General features: G+C 43.5%; 2 protein-coding genes across 8 annotated transcripts in view; both read left to right on the forward strand.

Moving 5' to 3' along the window:
- The window catches only part of LOC139540447 (rab GTPase-activating protein 1-like), a 145,007-nt gene that overhangs the window by 41,559 nt on the left and 85,505 nt on the right, over positions 1-17,943 (forward strand). For 6 of the 7 annotated variants that reach the window (XM_071344275.1, XM_071344274.1, XM_071344276.1 and 3 more), the window contains 2 exons: positions 4,038-4,131; positions 4,460-4,610. In XM_071344275.1, the coding sequence (XP_071200376.1) occupies positions 4,038-4,131; positions 4,460-4,610 (245 nt within the window). Of the gene's footprint in view, positions 1-4,037; positions 4,132-4,459; positions 4,611-10,713; positions 10,864-17,943 lie in introns of those variants that run through there. The other variant, XM_071344280.1, reaches the window with a different exon arrangement.
- Positions 10,870-17,393, forward strand: LOC139540450 (G-protein coupled receptor 52-like). Its single transcript, XM_071344285.1, has one exon. It carries the CDS (start codon positions 12,535-12,537, stop codon positions 13,651-13,653), a length of 1,119 nt encoding a protein of 372 aa, XP_071200386.1. The 5' UTR covers positions 10,870-12,534; the 3' UTR covers positions 13,654-17,393.

The following is a 17,943-nucleotide window of genomic DNA, read 5'->3' on the forward strand; positions in this document are numbered from 1 at the left end:
AAAGCAAATCATGCTATAATCTGAGACGGAGCTCAGAACAATAGCCAAATTAGCCGCCATGTTGGGGTCAACAGAAACCAGAAAATACATGATAAATGTTTCCTTTGATGAACTTCATCAGAATGCAGTCCTAGGAATCCCAGGTCCACAATAAATGCTTGATTTGTTCGATAATGTCTGTTATTTATGTCCAATTAGCTACTTTGGTTAGCGCTTTTGGTAAACAATTCCAAAGTCACAAAGCACGTCCACTATAATGTGACAATGTCCAAAAGTTCCGTAACAGTCAGTAGAAACATGTCAAACGATGTACTGAATCAATCTTTAGAATGTTGTTAACATACATCTTGAATAACGTTCCAACCGGAGAATTAGATTGACTTCAGAAGAGCGGTGGAACGGAGGTCCTCCTCATGTGAACGCGCATGTGAAAGCATGGTCAGCTCGTGGCAGACCTGACTAATTCCTGTCTCCTTCGGCCCCCCTTCACATTAGTCATCAGACAAAGTTCTATTGACTGTTGACATCTAGTGGAAGCCGTAGGAAGTGAAAACTCATCAATATCTCTCTGTGATTTCAATGAGAGCTTGGTTGAAAATCTGCCACCTCCAGAAAAAATTCAAACAGGAAGTGGAACTTCTCAATTTTTTACCTGCCATATGGGTTCTGTTATACTCACAGACATAATTCAAACAGTTTTAGAAACTTCAGAGTGTTTTCTATCCAATATGAATAATAATATGCATATATTAGCAACTGGGACTGAGGAGCAGGCAGTTTACTATGGGCACCTCTGTGCACCTTTCATCCAAGCTACTCAATACTGCCCCTGCAGCCATAAGAAGTTAAAGAAAAACTAACAGGTCTGTGAGAGCCGGAATTCTTACTGGTTGGTAGGTGATCAAATACTTATGTCATGCAATAAAATGCAAATTAATTACTTAAAATATCATACAATGTGATTTTCTGGATTTTTGTTTTAGATTCTGTCTCTCACAGTTGAAGTGTACCTATGATACAAAATTACAGATCTCTACATGCTTTGTAAGTAGGAAAACCTGCAAAATCGGCAGTGTATCAAATACTTGTTCTCCCCACTGTATATCTTTTTTTAACTAATAAATATGGGTGACTGGGCCTTTTTGGAATGAGGGCAAAACAATGGAAAAACATCACCATTTGGACTCAAAAGGTGTCCCAAACGCGCATTGCAATGATCCAACACTGTAAACAGCGGTGGCTTTTCTGGATTCCCACAAGCACAGCTCTTCTGACACGGCACTTTTCCGTGACCACACATGCTGATTCTTACTCGATGGGTTCTTGATAGCAAGAGGGTGGAATGCTCTTTGAACAACTTTTTTTTGTTAGCAAGCCTTGTTGACCAGGGAGACTTAAGTACAGTAAGTACATTTACAGTGTATCGTTAGTCGATTACAGCTTGCGTATCTAAACTGAATCCGACTGGTTCTGGTGTAGGCAGCCTAGCAGTTAAGAGCTTTGGGTCAGTAACTGAAGGATCACTGGTTCGAAGCCCCAAGCCGACTAGGGGAAAAATCTCTCTGTGCTTCCGTAAGTCACTCTGGAGAAGGGCGTCTGCTAAATTACTAAATGTAAAAATTCTGCTGTACCGAGTGCTACCATTCGAACTGTAGAAATAATGGTAGTCCTTTCGGAGTGAAAAGTCCACCCACACCTGTGTTTTGTCACCTCCTTGGAGGTAGAGAGGCAGTCTCCAAGGCCGGCACTGTTTTCAAAAAGCCTTGCCAGGGAGGAGAAGCCATTCACAGTACATTCACAGGCATTTCTAAAGGCTCCACTGCATTCCAGCTGTCAGTGGAGGAGGCGTGAAAAGAAAGCCATTCAGTGCTTTCTAGCTGGAGGTCAGCTGCCATTGTAGACGGGACTGAATGCTTTCCCACTGTGTGAGGATGCTGCTGCCTGCCTGCACTTTTCTCCCAAGTCGCAAGTGCACATGCCTTTTCTTGTTTTGGTAAATTCTAGTGCGCAGCAATGTGACCCGGAATGTCAACGTTTTCTCTTGTGTTGTCAGCCCACTAATTTATATTTTTGGTGTATAAAATGAAAAATATGTTATTTGTGTGTGTGTGTGTGTGTGTGAACTTATGAACTTGAACATTCAAGTGCATGCACACTCATTACCCTATGGAATGGGTGGTACCACAGCTCAAACTCTCTGCTTATAAAAAATCCTCAGCATTCTACACACAATACCCCATAATGACAAAGCGAAAACAGGTTTTTAGAGTTTTTTTTCCCCCCCAAAGGTATTACAAATATATAAAAAAAACATACCTTATTTACAGGTGTTCAGACCCTTTGCTATGTGACTTGAAATTGAGCTCAGGTGCATCCTGTTTCTATTGATCATCTTTGATGTTTCTACAACTTAATTGGAATCCAGCTATGGTAAATTCAATTGATTGGACAGGATTTGGAAAGGCACACACCTGTCTATATAAGGTCCCACAGTTGACCGTGCATGTCAGAGCAAAAACCAAGCCTTGAGGTCGAAGGAATTGCTCCGAGACAGGATTGTGTTGAGGCACCGTTCTGGGGAAGGGTACCAAAACATTTCTGCGGCATTGAAGGTCCCCAAGAACACAGTGGCCTCCATCATTCTTAAATGGAAGATATTTGGAACCACCAAGACTCTTCCTAGAGCTGGCCGCCTGGGTAAACTGAGCAATCGGGGGAGAAGGGCCATGGTCGGGGAGGTGACCAAGAACCTGATGGTCACTCTGACAGAGCTCCGGAGTTCCTCTGTGGAGATTGGAGAACCTTCCAGAAAGACAACCGTCTCTGCAGCGCATTACCAATCAGACCTTTATGGTAGCGTGGTCAGACGGAAGCCATTCCTCAGTAAAAGGCACATGACAGCCCACTTGGATTTTCCCAAAAGGCCCCTAAAGACTCTCAGACCATGAGAAACAAGATTTTCTGGTCTGATGAAACCAAGATGGAACTCTTTGGCCTGAATGCCAAGCGTCACGTCTGGAGGAAACCTGGCACCATCCCTACGATGAAGCGTGGTGGTGGTGGTGGTGGCAGGATTATGTTTTTCAGTGGCAGGGACCGATCAAACATCTCTGAAGAGACCTGAAAATAGCTGTGCAGTGACGCTCCACATCCAACCTGACATAGCTTGAGAGGATCTGCAGAGAAGAATGGGAGAAACTCCCCAAATACAGTTGTGCCAAGCTTGTAGCGTCACACCCAAGAAGACTGGAGGCTGTAATCTTTGCCAAAGGTGCTTCAACAAAGTACTTAGTAAAGGGTCTGAATACTAATGGAAATGTGATATTTCAGTTTTTTTTATTAGCAGCAATTTCTTAACCTGTTTTTGCTTTGTCATTATTGGGTATTGTGTGTAGATTGATGGTGGGGGGACTATTTTAATACATTTTATAATAAGGCTGTAACCTAACAAAATGTGGAAAAGTAAAGGGGTCTGAATGCTTTACGAATGCACTGTAGAGGTCCTGGTTTGGAGGGAGCTCGCCTCTGGTGTTCTACTGGGCTGTCCGCACCACCCTCTGTAGCGCCATGCAATTGAGGGCTGTGCTGTTGTCATACCAAGCAGTGATGCAGCCAGTCAAGATGCTCTCAGTGGTGCAACTGTATAACTTTTTTTGAGGATTTGAGGGCCCATGCCAAACAATGAGAAGAGATGCTGCATGTGTGAGTGGACCAATTTGAAGTCCTTATTGATTTGGTCACCGAGGAACTTGAAGCTCTCGTGTGTGTGTGGGTTTTAAAATGGGAACAGGTGTACTTCTCTCAGCTGTACGTGGGAATCACAACTTGCCTTGTCTCCTATTCTGTTTCCCTTAATGTCTGAAGAAAGTGTGAAAACTCCTAAAGAATATATTTTTTTTAAATGGTCTTGCTGCTCATAATGCAATACATGTTTGTTCCCAGTGATCCATATGCAATTCACACTGGGATCCCATAGAAGGCTAAAATCTTAGTCTTATCTCACCTCCTCCCACTGGGCCTTGTCTTGTCTCCTGCAGATAGCGACAGTGAGATCTCCAGTGGGACCGGTGATGTGTCCAAGGACTGCCCTGAGAAGATCTTAGAGTCCTGGGGTGCAATCCTCAACATATGGTAAGTGTGGCGGTCATGATAACCACCGTTCAGTAAATAACAGCTTAATTCATTGAATAAGGAAACAGATTCAATGTATTCGTCTGGAGTACCCCATTGTTCCTCCATTACACGAGGAGAATAATGAAATTGTTAGCATTACTTTCATATGGTCACAATAATGATGTTGTAATAAACATCCTCCATTCTAACCCTAATAAACATCAGCTCCAGGAGAGTAACATTAATAATGAATATCCCTGCCCTTGCCTGTACTGTAGATGGCCTTAGCCTGATGAGTTTGGCTGTTGTATGTAAAGTAGTTTCTTATCTCTCTCCTGTGTGTCAGGCATGGGAACTTGTCTGTGCGGCCTAAGGGCCTGACTGCGCTGGTGAAGCCTGGGGTCCCCGAGGCCCTCAGAGCTGAGGTCTGGCAGCTCCTCTCAGGCTGCCAGAGTGACCAGGCCCTGCTGGAGAAATACCGCATCCTCATCACCAAGGTAAGGAGGAGGGAAATACACACACACACACACACACACACACACACACACAGACCACCAAGGTAAAGAGGGCACACTGCACACACACACACTCGCACCTCAGTCGCACGCACCTCGGTCGCACACAATCATTGATTCCCACCTGCTTTTGTATGTACAAGTTTCACATTTCAACTCCACTCACTCAAGCTCTGTTGTCTTAAGTGTAGAGTTTCTGAAATATCCTCAAAATGGCTGCATGTTGTGTGGGTGATGAAAAATTGAAGTTTTGCAGAAATGTACCTTTTCTGAATGAGAGCCAGTCAAATATGTGTGCTGTATAACCATCATGCAAATTGTAATTTTGAGTGCAGAGATTGCAACGATCCCTGAAGACTTTGGTGTAAAAAAAAAAAAACTTGTCACACTCATCAACTTGGTGTCATGTGACAGTGTCTAAATGCAAGTACCCAGTAGTTGTCACCTTGCAGTTTTTCCTCTGGAGAGACTCAATGACTGTCACAACTGGCCATTAAATTAGCTCCATAAAGAGCCTGCTGTTTTAGAATTGGAAAACTTAATTGTCCACACAATTTGGAAATGTCATTGGCTTTACAATAACATGATTGACATAGAAACAGCAGCAGCATCTCTTCATCACGATCATTTCAGTTGAACTTGACAGTGTGCAGTCTGATCCCACAGAGAACAAGGTTGGTGATGAAGCCTTATGTTTCTCTTGGAGGTATGTTGGTTCTCATGCCTACAATTTTATTGTACCTTTATTTAACTAGGCAAGTCAGTTACGAACAAATTTAAGTCGGTTAAGAACAGCAATGGGTGATTGTAGGAATTTTTCCACAGTAAAAAGCACTATTGTAAACTTTGTCACAATTTAACACAGTCCTTGTGGTGAAAGCTCTCCAAAAATATGTTTTAGATTTTGTGACAATGGGATGGGGATGGGTGTCTGACAACACCATATAGAGCATCACATCTACACTTAAGAAAATGGTCCAAATAAAATAAAATACTCCACACTAGAATTTCTTGATTTTTAACTGTAGCTTAAATATTTCATTCTCTCTGTGCACAAGCAGAAAATGTAGCTACAGTCATATGCAAAAGTTTGGGCACCCCTGACAATTTCCACGATTTCCATTTATAAATAATTGTTTGTTTGTTTGGATCAGCAATTTCATTTTGATCTATCAAATAACTGATGGACACAGTAATATTTCAGTAGTGAAATTAGGTTTATTGGATTAACAGAAAATGTGCAATATGCATCAAAACAAAATTAGACAGGTGCATAAATTTGGGCACCCCAATAGAAAAAGGTAGGTATTTTGGACCTTTCCTCCTTACAAAACATATCCAGTTCAGTTAGGTTTGATGGTTGCCGAGCATGGACAGCCCGCTTCAAATCATCCCACAGATTCTCAATGATATTCAGGTCTGGGGACTGGGATGGCCATTCCAGAACATTGTACTTGTTCGAACAATCCAGCGCCGGCGTAACTTCAACTTTGTGACTGATTCTTCAACATTATTCCCAAGAATCTGCTGATATTGAGTGGAATCCATGCGACCCTCAACTTTAACAAGATTCCCAGTACCGGCACTGGCCACACAGTCCCACAGCATGATGGAACCACAACCAAATTTTACTGTGGGTAGCAAGTGTTTTTCTTGGAACGCTGTGTTCTTTTGCCGCCATGTATAACGTCCCTTGTTATGAGCAAATAACTCAATCTTTGTTTCATCAGTCCACAGCACCTTATTCCAAAATGAAGCTGGCTTGTCCAAATGTGCGTTTGCATACCTCAAGCGACTGTTTGTGGCGTGTGTGCAGAAAAGGCTTCTTCCGCATCACTCTCCCATACAGCTTCTCCTTGTGCGCTGAATTGTTGAACGATGCACAGTGACACCATCTGCAGCAAGATGACGTTGTAGGTCTTTGGAGGTGGGCTGTGGGCTGTTTTTGACCGTTCTCACCATCCTTTGCCTCTCTGATATTTTACTTGGCCTGCCACTTCTGGCCTTAACAAGAACTGTGCCTGTGGTCTTCCATTTCCTCACTATGTTCCTCACAGTGGACACTGACAGCTTAAATCTCTGCGATAGCTTTTTGTAGCATCCTCTAAACCATAATGTTGAACAATCTTTGTTTTCAGGTCATTTGAGAGTTGTTTTGAGGCCCCCATTTTGCCACTCTTCAGAGGAGAGTCAAAGAGAATAACAACTTGCAATTGGCCACCTTAAATACTTTTTCTCATGATTGGATGCACTTGTCTATGAAGTTCAAGGCTTAATGAGCTCACCAAACCAATTGTGTGTTCCTATTAATCAGTGCTAAGTAGTTACAGGTATTCAAATCAACAGAATGACAAGGGTGCCCACATTTTTGCATAGCCTATTTTTCACATCTGATTTAATTTCTTACAACTTAATATTGCTACACTAAAAATCTTTGTCTGGACAATACCCCAGAAAATGAATGGCATGCCACTGTGATCATTTTCTGTGACGACAGAGTAAATTATTATGCAGCCTCAGAGGGGTGCCCAAACTTTTTCATACGACTGTATATAATAGAACAGATGTCATTTAACTAGAGTTAAGTATATTTCTGCAACAAGTGTATTTCTGGCATCCTGACCTCGGTGTGCAGTAGGTGTTGCACTAGGCAGTAGCCCAGTCAGTGTGACGTTTTTTACTGCACAGGTCACTGGTCCATCACTCTTGTGGAGACCATGTGTCAGACAGAGGCTAGTCCTATCAGACCCATGTCCCCTGGCACTAAAACCCACAGCTAATGTGTAGCATCCTCTGTAGTCTGGCCGACAGCCCATAGCCTGCCCCCGACAGCCCATAGCTGGCCCCCGACCTAGGCTCACCCACAGTCCAAACGAATTCCATCTCGACTGGTCTCGCTGGTAGATCATGGCGAAAAATCTATTTTGGTGGAGCAGCCATGAATGTAATACCTCCTAGCTAATTCCAAGTGACTAATGTATTGATGTTTTTTTCATGAGGACATGTGAAGAGGTTGACTAGGCGACAGGTCATCACTTTTATGTGTAATACAATACTCATTCCCCCCAGGAGGAGAAAGTGCTTGAAATACAACGCAGTAATCAATTGCCTGAAATGGAGGGATTGGAAGAGGGAGAGAGAGAGAGCGGGAGGGAGATAAAATGGAGCCATAAACAAAAGGTTACTGCTTGCGCATGTGGCACAGAAAATAGATAAAATATAAAAGCCAAGGAGGCGATTCAGAAGAAATGACTGAATGAAAGAGAACAGGCTCCTCTTTTCACATCTACTGTATTTATACTGGGCTGTTGTCTTTCGCCTGGGGGTGTAAATGTACCCTTGCAACACGCCTTTAACCCAGAGCCACAGTTTTCTCTCTGTCTCTCGCTGTCTCTCTCTCCATCTGCCCCAGCCGCCTTGCCTCCCACAGAGGATGAAAATATGAGCTGCTAAATATACTATTACACTAGTTTACGTAAGGCAGGTTATGTGACACAGAGAATCGCCTGGTGAGCGCTCACTTGTTCATTGTAATTCTTTGAGTAGGTTCCCTTCCTTATTGGATGTAATGATGTTGATAGAGGGGTTGGCCGGTGCTATTAATAGCCAGATAAAAGCCCAGGGGGTGGTGTTGGGGGGAGGGAAGGGGGACGTGGTGCCGAGGGCTCGATGATACCCACATTATGAATTGGCCTGTCTCCACTCGAGGTTGATGATTATAATGCAGATTGAAGCCTAAGTGAGTGAGTTGTGGCTGGTTATGGGGGTATTGATGTCCTAAACCAGGGTACATTTCACTGTTAAAACTAAAATAAAACTGTTCTCTTCAGAGGCTGTGCTACATTCAATTCTCACTTGAATTCCGCTAATGCAGTCTCTTCCACTCAGGCCCGCAATGAAATCAATTTCGGTCTTTATGAATCATGCCATTAAATCTTTGACGGATCTTTTTGCTTTTTCTCAAGGTGCTTCAGCTACATTTCTATGTACCGTCATATTTGGCCCACACTCCAGCTAGCTTTGCAGTGGCATTTAGTCAGTCTGCAATCAAAGGTAGCACCAGCAGTGTGGAGAGTGGGGCTAGAAGTAATCAGACACCCACGCGTTCTAACCCACAGACAATGCTGTACACTGGGATGAGCTGCCATGGAAACATGCTTGGATTTATTGAGTTCGTTCTACTTGTGATGCTCTCCCGTGCCCATATTCTGTAGTCTATATGTCTGATTTAAACCCTTCTAATGTGATGCTCCTGGATACCTGGCTTGGCTTTGATGGACATAGCCTCCAAACCAAGTTGTGGCAAACAGAGAAACTCCCATTGGTTGTCCTGAAAAATGCTCCTCCTGAAAGGCTATGTAAACAATCAGGTCTTGAGTTAGCTACTTTCCTGGTCAGTAGACTACTTGCTAGATTAGTGTTAAGATAATTTCATTAAGATGGAATTTTGGTGCTATCCATTTAGAGGCAATCCTGAATTGCTGCATGTCCAGTCGCCTCCGTTCACGCAGCCCCGTCCAGTCGCCTCCGTTCACGCAGCCCCGTCCAGTCGCCTCCGTTCACGCAGCCCCGTCCAGTCGCCTCCGTTCACGCAGCCCCGTCCAGTCGCCTCCATTAACAGTGCACGCATGCTTTGTCTTCACCTCATGAAGAATCACTAACCTGAAAAACAGATGTTGTTTCTCGTCTGAGAAATGTTGTTCAACTGGGATGTGTCAAGGCCTCATCACAAAAGGTCTGCCCGTCCTCAGGACAGGCTGAGGCCCAACCAAGAGCTAAGGGCAATACTGGGAATCCAGTGAGCTTTCCCTCACATAATATAGGCTAGGAGCTTGATGGAGAAATAGGTTGTATACCACACTTCTCCCTAGGAGATGATGATGATGATGATGATGAATCTATATAGCTTCAATGCTTACAGTATAACTTTTTTTTTTGTAGTGGATAGTGTCATTTATTTCAGTTACCTAAGTTATTGTACTTCCTTTTGTATATTTTCACAACACTATTTATTTGTTGAATGACCTTAGTACCCTTAGTACCCTGGGTTTAAACCCTGGGTTTAACTCTTGACATTTAACCTTAAATTCTATGCAACCTGATTTTGTTCTCTGGCTCTAGCGTATGGTAATTAATCATTCGAATCTCCTTTTCTCATAACGCATGTTGTGACTCGTCAGCACTAGGTCGACCTTGGCTTTTTCTCTCGTAGCAGGTTTTTTTTTCTTTTCGTTATGCTTCGATTATTGTACTCTTATTGAGCAGCTCGACACTGATCTCCCCATTCTGAGGCCCTAGTACCTCCGTCTCTCTCTTGAGTGTTAACCAGTGTTAGTGTGAGCTACTGTACGCCAGCAGTGACAAAGAGCCCGGACAGAGGCTGTCTGCTTGTCCCAACACAGGGCCATAGTGGCTGGGATCAAAAGGGGGAGGAGGAGGTCACTACCATTGTTTTTACAGCCCCTTCTCTAGTTAAACTAGTTGAACTTAAGAGTACAGATCTAGAGCTTGTGGAAGTTGCTTTAACAGCATAGCTTTGTTGTTTGTCCTAGTGTTTTAGTATTGTAGAGGTCAGTTGAGCCTGAACTCGGTAATGGTATACAGACAGTTTACCTCTGAAACCGCCCTCCTGCCTCCCCAATTTGCCGCAGCTTGTTACACTTTGTTGTCTGCCGGTGAAGGATGATCCCAACTAACTGAAATGCCTGGCAACTGTTACTAAGGGGCAGGCATGGCTGGGCATGGTCATTGGTCGGAGCAATGGACAGGGGGCTAGAGAAGGGGAGAGGGGAAGCAAAGTGGGGAGGGGGCTAGTTAATAGAAAATGGACAGAGATTAGCTTAGTCATTTCGTAATAGGGAACATGTCCAAATTTAGCTCTCTGAAAAAAGAGATTGTGAGAGAGAGACTGAGTATTGTGGCTGGGTTGAGAGAGGACCTCAGGTGGAGCCTAAATGGGAGTGGGTAGAGAGAGAGACACTGTATGAGAAGGAGGGGGTAGAGAGTGAGCGGGTGTATGAGAGGGAGGGGCAGAGCATGGTTCAGAGAGAACGAGAAAGCCAGGGAGGGAGTGAGTGCCAGAGAGAGTGTGTGTGTGCAGGGTAGAGGGAGTGTGCGGAAGACAGGGAGAGCGCGAGCGAAGGGAACGGGAACTGTAAGCCAGTCACAGTATCTCCTTCCCACTGCACCAGCGGTGATGGACAGCTCCTCTCCTCTCCTCGCCGCTCTTCAAAAGGTTCCTATTTATTTTCAGTAGCTTTAGCTTTGTCTTCTGTACTTCACTCCAGGAAATTATTTTTGTCTGTTCAGTTATTTATTTGTCGTAAGCTCAGTTCGACTGGGAAATGAGAGACAGAGGACAGCACTGAAACTGGGACTGTCTCTGTACTGGTGGGGTGGTTTCTCTTGATTTTGTGCCTGGGTTTTTGCTACGAGGTGCAGACGTATTGGGTGGAAGAAAGAGTAGAAAGGCCAGAAAGCCATGCCTCCCCTAAACAAAAAGCTCATTTGAATGGACATGTATACGTAATATTATCAATAGTGGAAACGAGGGGAGGCTGATGTAAAGCGTTTTCACCCGTAGCTATTTGGGGAATGTCACTGGCAAAAAAGAACCAAAAACAAGTTGAAGGGATAAAGAAGTGGAATGCAGATCCCACACCCATCGCAGAGTGCGTCCTGAAAAGGATTTCTAAGGCGACACAGTCAGAGGAGCTGAGACACTCAGATGGCCTCTACCGGCTCTAGTACCCATTGATTGGGATTGTGTGGAAGACTCTTGGCAACTCCAAAATTCTTTGCCTCAATCTTCTTTACAACCAGCATTTGCCTCTCACAACCTTGAGGACGAAAGTTTCAGAAAAGTGTGTGGATTGGGATTTCAGAGATCAAAGCTTGCGCACACACAACAAAATACGGATTTTGCTGCGCCTCGTTTAGCCTCTCTCTGACTGGAGAGCATTGTAAACATAATTCCTCCAGTGCTCTGTGGAACGAGAGCTGTGACATTAACACCCGCCGAGAGCTCAGTGTTTTTCTAGCGTGTCTGTGTTTTGATTCGGACAATAGCTGAGCATACATGGGGTCAATACTCGCTACTCCAAAATAAGAGGATGCATACAACAGGACTGAAAACTAACTGCTGCACGCCAGACTTTAGAAGGGACTTTATTAGAGGTAAAAACCAAACACAATGGCTAATGTGGATGTAAATACTCCTATGACTTCTGGATTTTCCCATCTGCTCTTTTTCTGACGCTGAACAAGCTATTTGAAAGCCGAAATGGCATGCTTGTGCTAACAGTAAATGTTTTAACACTATTTTCTCTTATCGATAGTCTCAAGATAGGAGTCACATGCTCCTTGTCTTATTTAATCAGCAGTAGGATCTGCACCGTGTCTGCCTGCATGCTTCTTCCCCACATGTCAACTACCCTGCACCTCCTGTGCTTTTTGCCCTTGTGAGGACAGCCCCTGCCCTCATCCCCTAGCCGCCCAGAGGCAGGAGATGTGGCCAGGGACTGTCAGGGACCGCAGTGGGGATCCCTGCCGCCGGGATAGATGCTTGGTGTAACATCGGCCAACCTTTTTTTGTTTGTGTAGGCAATATATATTTTTCTTTCTTCAACAATAACCGCACTGGCTCTAAGCATGACTGATCAGAAAAGGAGAGCCAAGCTGGAACTCTTGTTTCCCTGTGGGCTGTATTGATTTTCGTCAGTCAGTGTCCATTTGATTGAGACCCAACTATGTGAGAGCAGAGGTGAAAGAGAGAGCGAGGATAAAGCTCTGTTTGCTGTGGGAGGCTACAGACAGACAGCAGGGGCGGACCAGTCTCCAGTTACAGACCATCTGCATCGCAGGTGGCACAGCACAAACCTGACCCACCAGGACCGCGCCCACAACAATGAATCAGTCAGCACTGACAACAGACCTGGTACCCACTGCCAACAGCAGCCTTGTGGACCCGGATCCCAACCACTCTTGCCCCCTGGGCTGGGGCCAGAACGAAGGCCTGGAGGCCTGCGTCTTGGAGACTGCCGTCATCGTGCTACTGACAGTGCTTATCATCGCTGGAAACCTGACGGTGATCTTCGTGTTCCACTGCGCCCCCCTGCTGCACCACTACACTACCAGCTATTTCATCCAGACCATGGCCTATGCTGACCTGCTGGTAGGCCTCAGCTGCCTGGTCCCCACACTGTCCCTGCTGCACTACCCGGCCGGCGTCCAGGAGCCCATCACCTGCCAGGTCTTCAGCTACGTCATCTCGGTACTCAAGAGTGTCTCCATGGCCTGCTTGGCCTGCATCAGCATGGACCGTTACCTGGCCATCACCAAACCCCTGTCCTACAACCAGCTGGTGACGCCGTGCCGGCTCCGTGGCTGCATCGCCCTTATATGGGTCTACTCCTGCCTGATGTTCTTGCCCTCCTTCTTTGGCTGGGGCAAGCCGGGCTACCACGGAGACATCTTTGAGTGGTGCGCCCACTCCTGGCCCACCTCGGCACTCTTCACAGGCTTTGTGGTGTGCCTGCTGTACGCGCCCGCTGCTCTGGTGGTCTGCTTCACCTACTTTCACATCTTCCGCATCTGCCAGCAGCACAATCGGGAGATCAGTGAGAGGCGGGCACGCTTCCCCAGCCAGGAGATGGAGGCCGGGGAGGGAGGTGGCAGTGGCAGCGGCGGGGGGCACCACACGGGTCACGGGCCTGACCGGCGCTACGCCATGGTGCTCTTCCGCATCACCAGCGTCTTCTACATACTCTGGCTGCCCTACATCATCTATTTCCTTTTGGAGAGCTCCCACGTGCTGGACAGCCCCGCCCTGTCCTTTGTAACCACCTGGCTGGCCATCAGCAACAGCTTCTGCAACTGCGTCATCTATAGCCTGTCGAACAGTGTATTCCGCCTGGGCATGCGCCGCCTCTCGCAGACACTCTGCTCCTTCAGCCACTGTGCAGCCGACGACAGGGACTTTGGAGAACCCAAACCCAGGAAGAGGCCAAAGTCCTGCTCCATCTGAGGAGTTGCAGGCTATTGTTAAAGAAGCCACACATTTCAAAGGTTACATCTTTACAAAGCTGCTGACCATTCAATTGACAGAGCTGTCCCAAAGAAAAATAATTTAGGCTCTGACGGTTTGTTTGAAGAATACCAATCACTTTGCTGTAGTCATGCCAAGTCATGATTTATGGGCAAAAATGTGATTGCTGAGAGAAGCTAGATTTTTGTAAAGGATTAGTTTCTGAACAACTAAGTGGATGAGAGATTGGCACTACATTTTGACTTTAGACCTGCGAAGTGGGGTATAGCTGGTAAATCAAATCAACGTTTATTGGTTGCGTACACAGTTTAGCAGGTGTTATAGCAGGTGCAGTGAAATGCATGTTACTAGCTCCTAACAGTGCAGTAAAATATCAAACAAGTACAAACAAAACCAAAAAAACAAGAAATGTCAGAACGAATCAAATTAACTCCAATATCAGTAATCCATATGCTGTACATGTACTGTATGTACAGCCTTATGTACAACATCATTCCACCATGGTTACCATGGTTACCTCAGGCTTTGACGTTTTTTTTTTCTTTTTTTCTCGTCAGTCAGGTTAAGTAAAGGACAAAATTAGGACAAAACACTTTCCTCACATTGATGGTGACCTCATGATTTTACTGTCTCTGATTTTCACAGTTTTGTGGACTAAAATGTATTGAATTTGAATGCCAATATTGGACTGCTACTATAGGTCTGTGTTCTTAGTAGGCACACGAAGGCTGAATTAGTACAGACATCAACACGTAATCCTCATTTGCATACACTCCCTTTAGGAGTTCACATGTGCGTGCAAATGGCTGACTATTCATTTACTGTATATACATGCTCCTTGGCAATGGTGGTGCCCACCACACTGATGTACATAACAGATAGTTAGTTGCCTTGACCTGTTATGACAAAGTTTTGCAGAGTTTGCAGAAGGTTTGTTAGCAAACACAACATTGTTCAACGTGTGTTTAAAAGACTTTCGGTCAGCCCTAAACAGAGAGACGTGGTAGTCAATTTGACGAGTTAAGCAAACTACAAAAAAAAACACACAGCTGGTTTAGTTTTATTAGATATTTATATATTTTGGCGTGGAACTTTTTAGTAAAAAAAAAAAAAATCTTTGTCAATGCCTCAGATCCAGTAGCTGTTTAGATGAAAGAGTGATTGGTCATGTCCACTAGTGAATACTACTCTCTTTATCTTTGGCTGCTCATCAGAGTTCAGAGAGATCGTCTCCACTCTACTTCAGCATCAGCTTCATATGTATGACTCTGTCCCCTTACCTTTTCCATGCTAAGTGCAGAGACTGTTCCTTTTTAGGTGCAGTAAATGCATCATGATGACTGGTCTGGTTGTGTAATTTATTGTTTGATACAGCACAGGTATAGTCATTCCAAGCTTTTCTCATACATTCCCAGAATTCTGAAATGTGTTTTTTTACAGATAATGTTGAAATATCCATACAGGGGCACATTTTCAGTAATACCCAAGACTATTGTGAGATGAGATTCTTATGGTGTAGGTAGACCTGTGTGGGGAAAAAAGCAGTACAGCCAACTTAACAACTTAAACTCTCTATATTGTGACTGTTTATGTTCAACATTATGCTGCTTAACCTGTGTATTCATTCCTCTTTTTGCTTTACAGATGGTTCTGTATATGTGCCTAGAGATAGAGAGATATATATTTTTTTTTTTTGGAAAATGGATCACAAAGATGTACATTCTGTTCTTCTATATGGTTACAAGGATACACTGCACTTATTTTTATTTATTTTTTTACACTGGCTGTGTGACTGCATTTTGTAACGTGACCTTCCTTTTGACTTGACCCAAAATCCATCAAGCTTGTATTTGTAGTAGTACCATACAATGGTACCATCTTGTTTCAACACCTTTTCAAATCAAATTAACTTTTATTTGTCACAAGCACCAAATACATCATGCATAGGCTTTACTGTGAAATACTTACGAGCCTTTTCCCAACAATGCAGAGTTAAGAAGTGAAAAGGAAATAGTAACACAATAAAATAACAATAACGAGGTCATATACAAGGAGTACTGGTACCGAGTCATTGTGCAGGGGAATGAGGTAGTTGAGGTTATATGTACATGTCGGTAGGGTGAAAGGTGACTAGGCAATCAGCAACAGTGTATGTGAAAGTGTGTGTTTTGGCATCAATATGCGCGTGTGTGTTTTGGCGTCAATATGCGCGTGTGTGTTTTGTGTGTGAGCGTACAGAGTGTACAAAACATAAGGGACACCTTACTAATATTGAGTTGCACCCCCTTTTGCCGTCAGAACAGCCTCAATTCATCGGGGCATGGACTACAAGGTGTCAAAAGCATTCCACAAGGATGCTGGCTCCAATGCTTCTCTCAGTTGTGAAGTTGGCTGGATGTCCTTTGGGTGGTGGACAATTCTTGATACACACAGGAAAATGTTCGGTGTGAAAAACCCAGCAGCGTTGCAGTACTTGACACACTCAAACACACTTCAACTTTTGTCTTGACCTTTCACCCTCAATGGCACACCTACCCAATCCATGGCTGTTGTCTCAAGGCTTAAAAATCCTTCTTTAACCCGTCTCCTCCGCTTCATCTACACTGATTGAAGTGGATTTAACAAGTGACATCAATAAGGGATCATAGCTTTCACCTGGTCTCACACACTACATACCCACCCACACTGCCTCATTATTATGTTTATTTTCCATTTCTCTCTTCAGAAACCTACCATCACACCAAGTAATTTAATGCAGTAACACCCCGATGATGTATTTTGGTTGACTCTGATTCTCTCTAGAATTACACACAGATAGTTATTTCTGTTTGCACGCTAAAGCAAGTCACACACATGGAGAAAAAAATGTTTCTCACTTCTCAAACAATGTGCCATCTTTTATAAATGGTAAATCAATATTGTTGACGAGCTACTTTCTCTCTCGATTTTGCTGTACAGTAAATGTTGTACTGGTGGTTTCATGAGATTTTAATTGGTTACACTTTCCACAGTAACGCTAGTGGAATGTAGTTTCATTCTAACAAACAAGTTATTGTAGTTATTGACAATATACCACTGACTCATTTTTTGTTTTCAGAAAACATTGTGGTTACGAGGTAGTGTAATTACCAATTCATTTAGTTTATTCTTAGTTCATTTGTGGCTTAGCTTTCACTTAGTTTCCATCCTTTTTTTACAGGTCATTTCTCTGCCAGTAGTTGAATGGACTGTGTACTGATTCAGTAACTAAATATTCACTTTTCCACATGTCTATTATAATGACCAAACTAGTTTCCAATTTCTTTCTGAAGTGAAGAAAATGCAAAAATGTTCAAAAACAACTGACTTCAAGTGCATTCGTTAGGGTGTTGTATCTTACAGATGTGATTTAATACAGTACAACGTCTTTATTTATTTATTTATTTTATTCAAAATTGATATGCTACTTGTTTTAATAGGAGTATGTATAGTGTCTGTTTTGTGTTCAGACAACAACAAAAAACGCAAAAACAATCTTATGACAAAATCTCGCCCAATGACGACGCATACCAACTAGGCTGCTTTATATGACCACATGTTTTGGATTAGACGGCAAATCAAGAAATTACACACCATCTATTTTTTTATTTCTGAGATTTTGTCAAAGGCTATGGTTTTGCTGTTGTTGCCAATCCAATAAAACTGATGAAAAATAAAAATCTAGTAATGTTGCCTTTGAACACTGCCTTGAGTTGTCTCACATTTTACTGGTGCTGAGTTGTACTGTACTTAAGAAAATTATTAAAAAGCAGGCAATGATTTGAAAGGGTGATTCACTTGGTTAGTTTCTAGGATTATATACATAAGGTAAATAACTTTTAAGTGAAATTAACTGACAGTAAACTGACATTTAGTATGCTAATGCTGTAGCTGTGTATATATATATATATATATATATATATATATATATACACACACATATATACACACACATATATACACACACATATATATATATGGTCTGTAGGGTTGTTTGTAGCTATTCAAATCCAAGTTGAACAGAGTTCATCACTAAACCGAGGATTAGCCTGCGTTTTACTGCACTACACAACACACACAGCAAGGCATGCACTTTGTCTGTGGCTGGATTTCCAAAGGTTACTCTGCCTGCAGCCTCTGAAGGGAAGTAAGTTATGCGCAGATAGAGGAAACATAATGTGACCTTTTTCCCTTCAGCAAGTCAAATGTTTGTCTGGTCACAGAGGTCTTTGGTCTTTGGGAGATCATGAA

The sequence above is a fragment of the Salvelinus alpinus genome, chromosome 15, assembly GCF_045679555.1.
Source record: "Salvelinus alpinus chromosome 15, SLU_Salpinus.1, whole genome shotgun sequence".
Lineage (NCBI taxonomy): Eukaryota > Metazoa > Chordata > Actinopteri > Salmoniformes > Salmonidae > Salvelinus > Salvelinus alpinus.

What these genes read in the sequence shown, in the direction of transcription:
- LOC139540450 (XM_071344285.1), top strand. Translation starts at nt 12,535, where the DNA reads ATGAATCAGTCAGCACTGACAACAGACCTGGTACCCACTGCCAACAGC.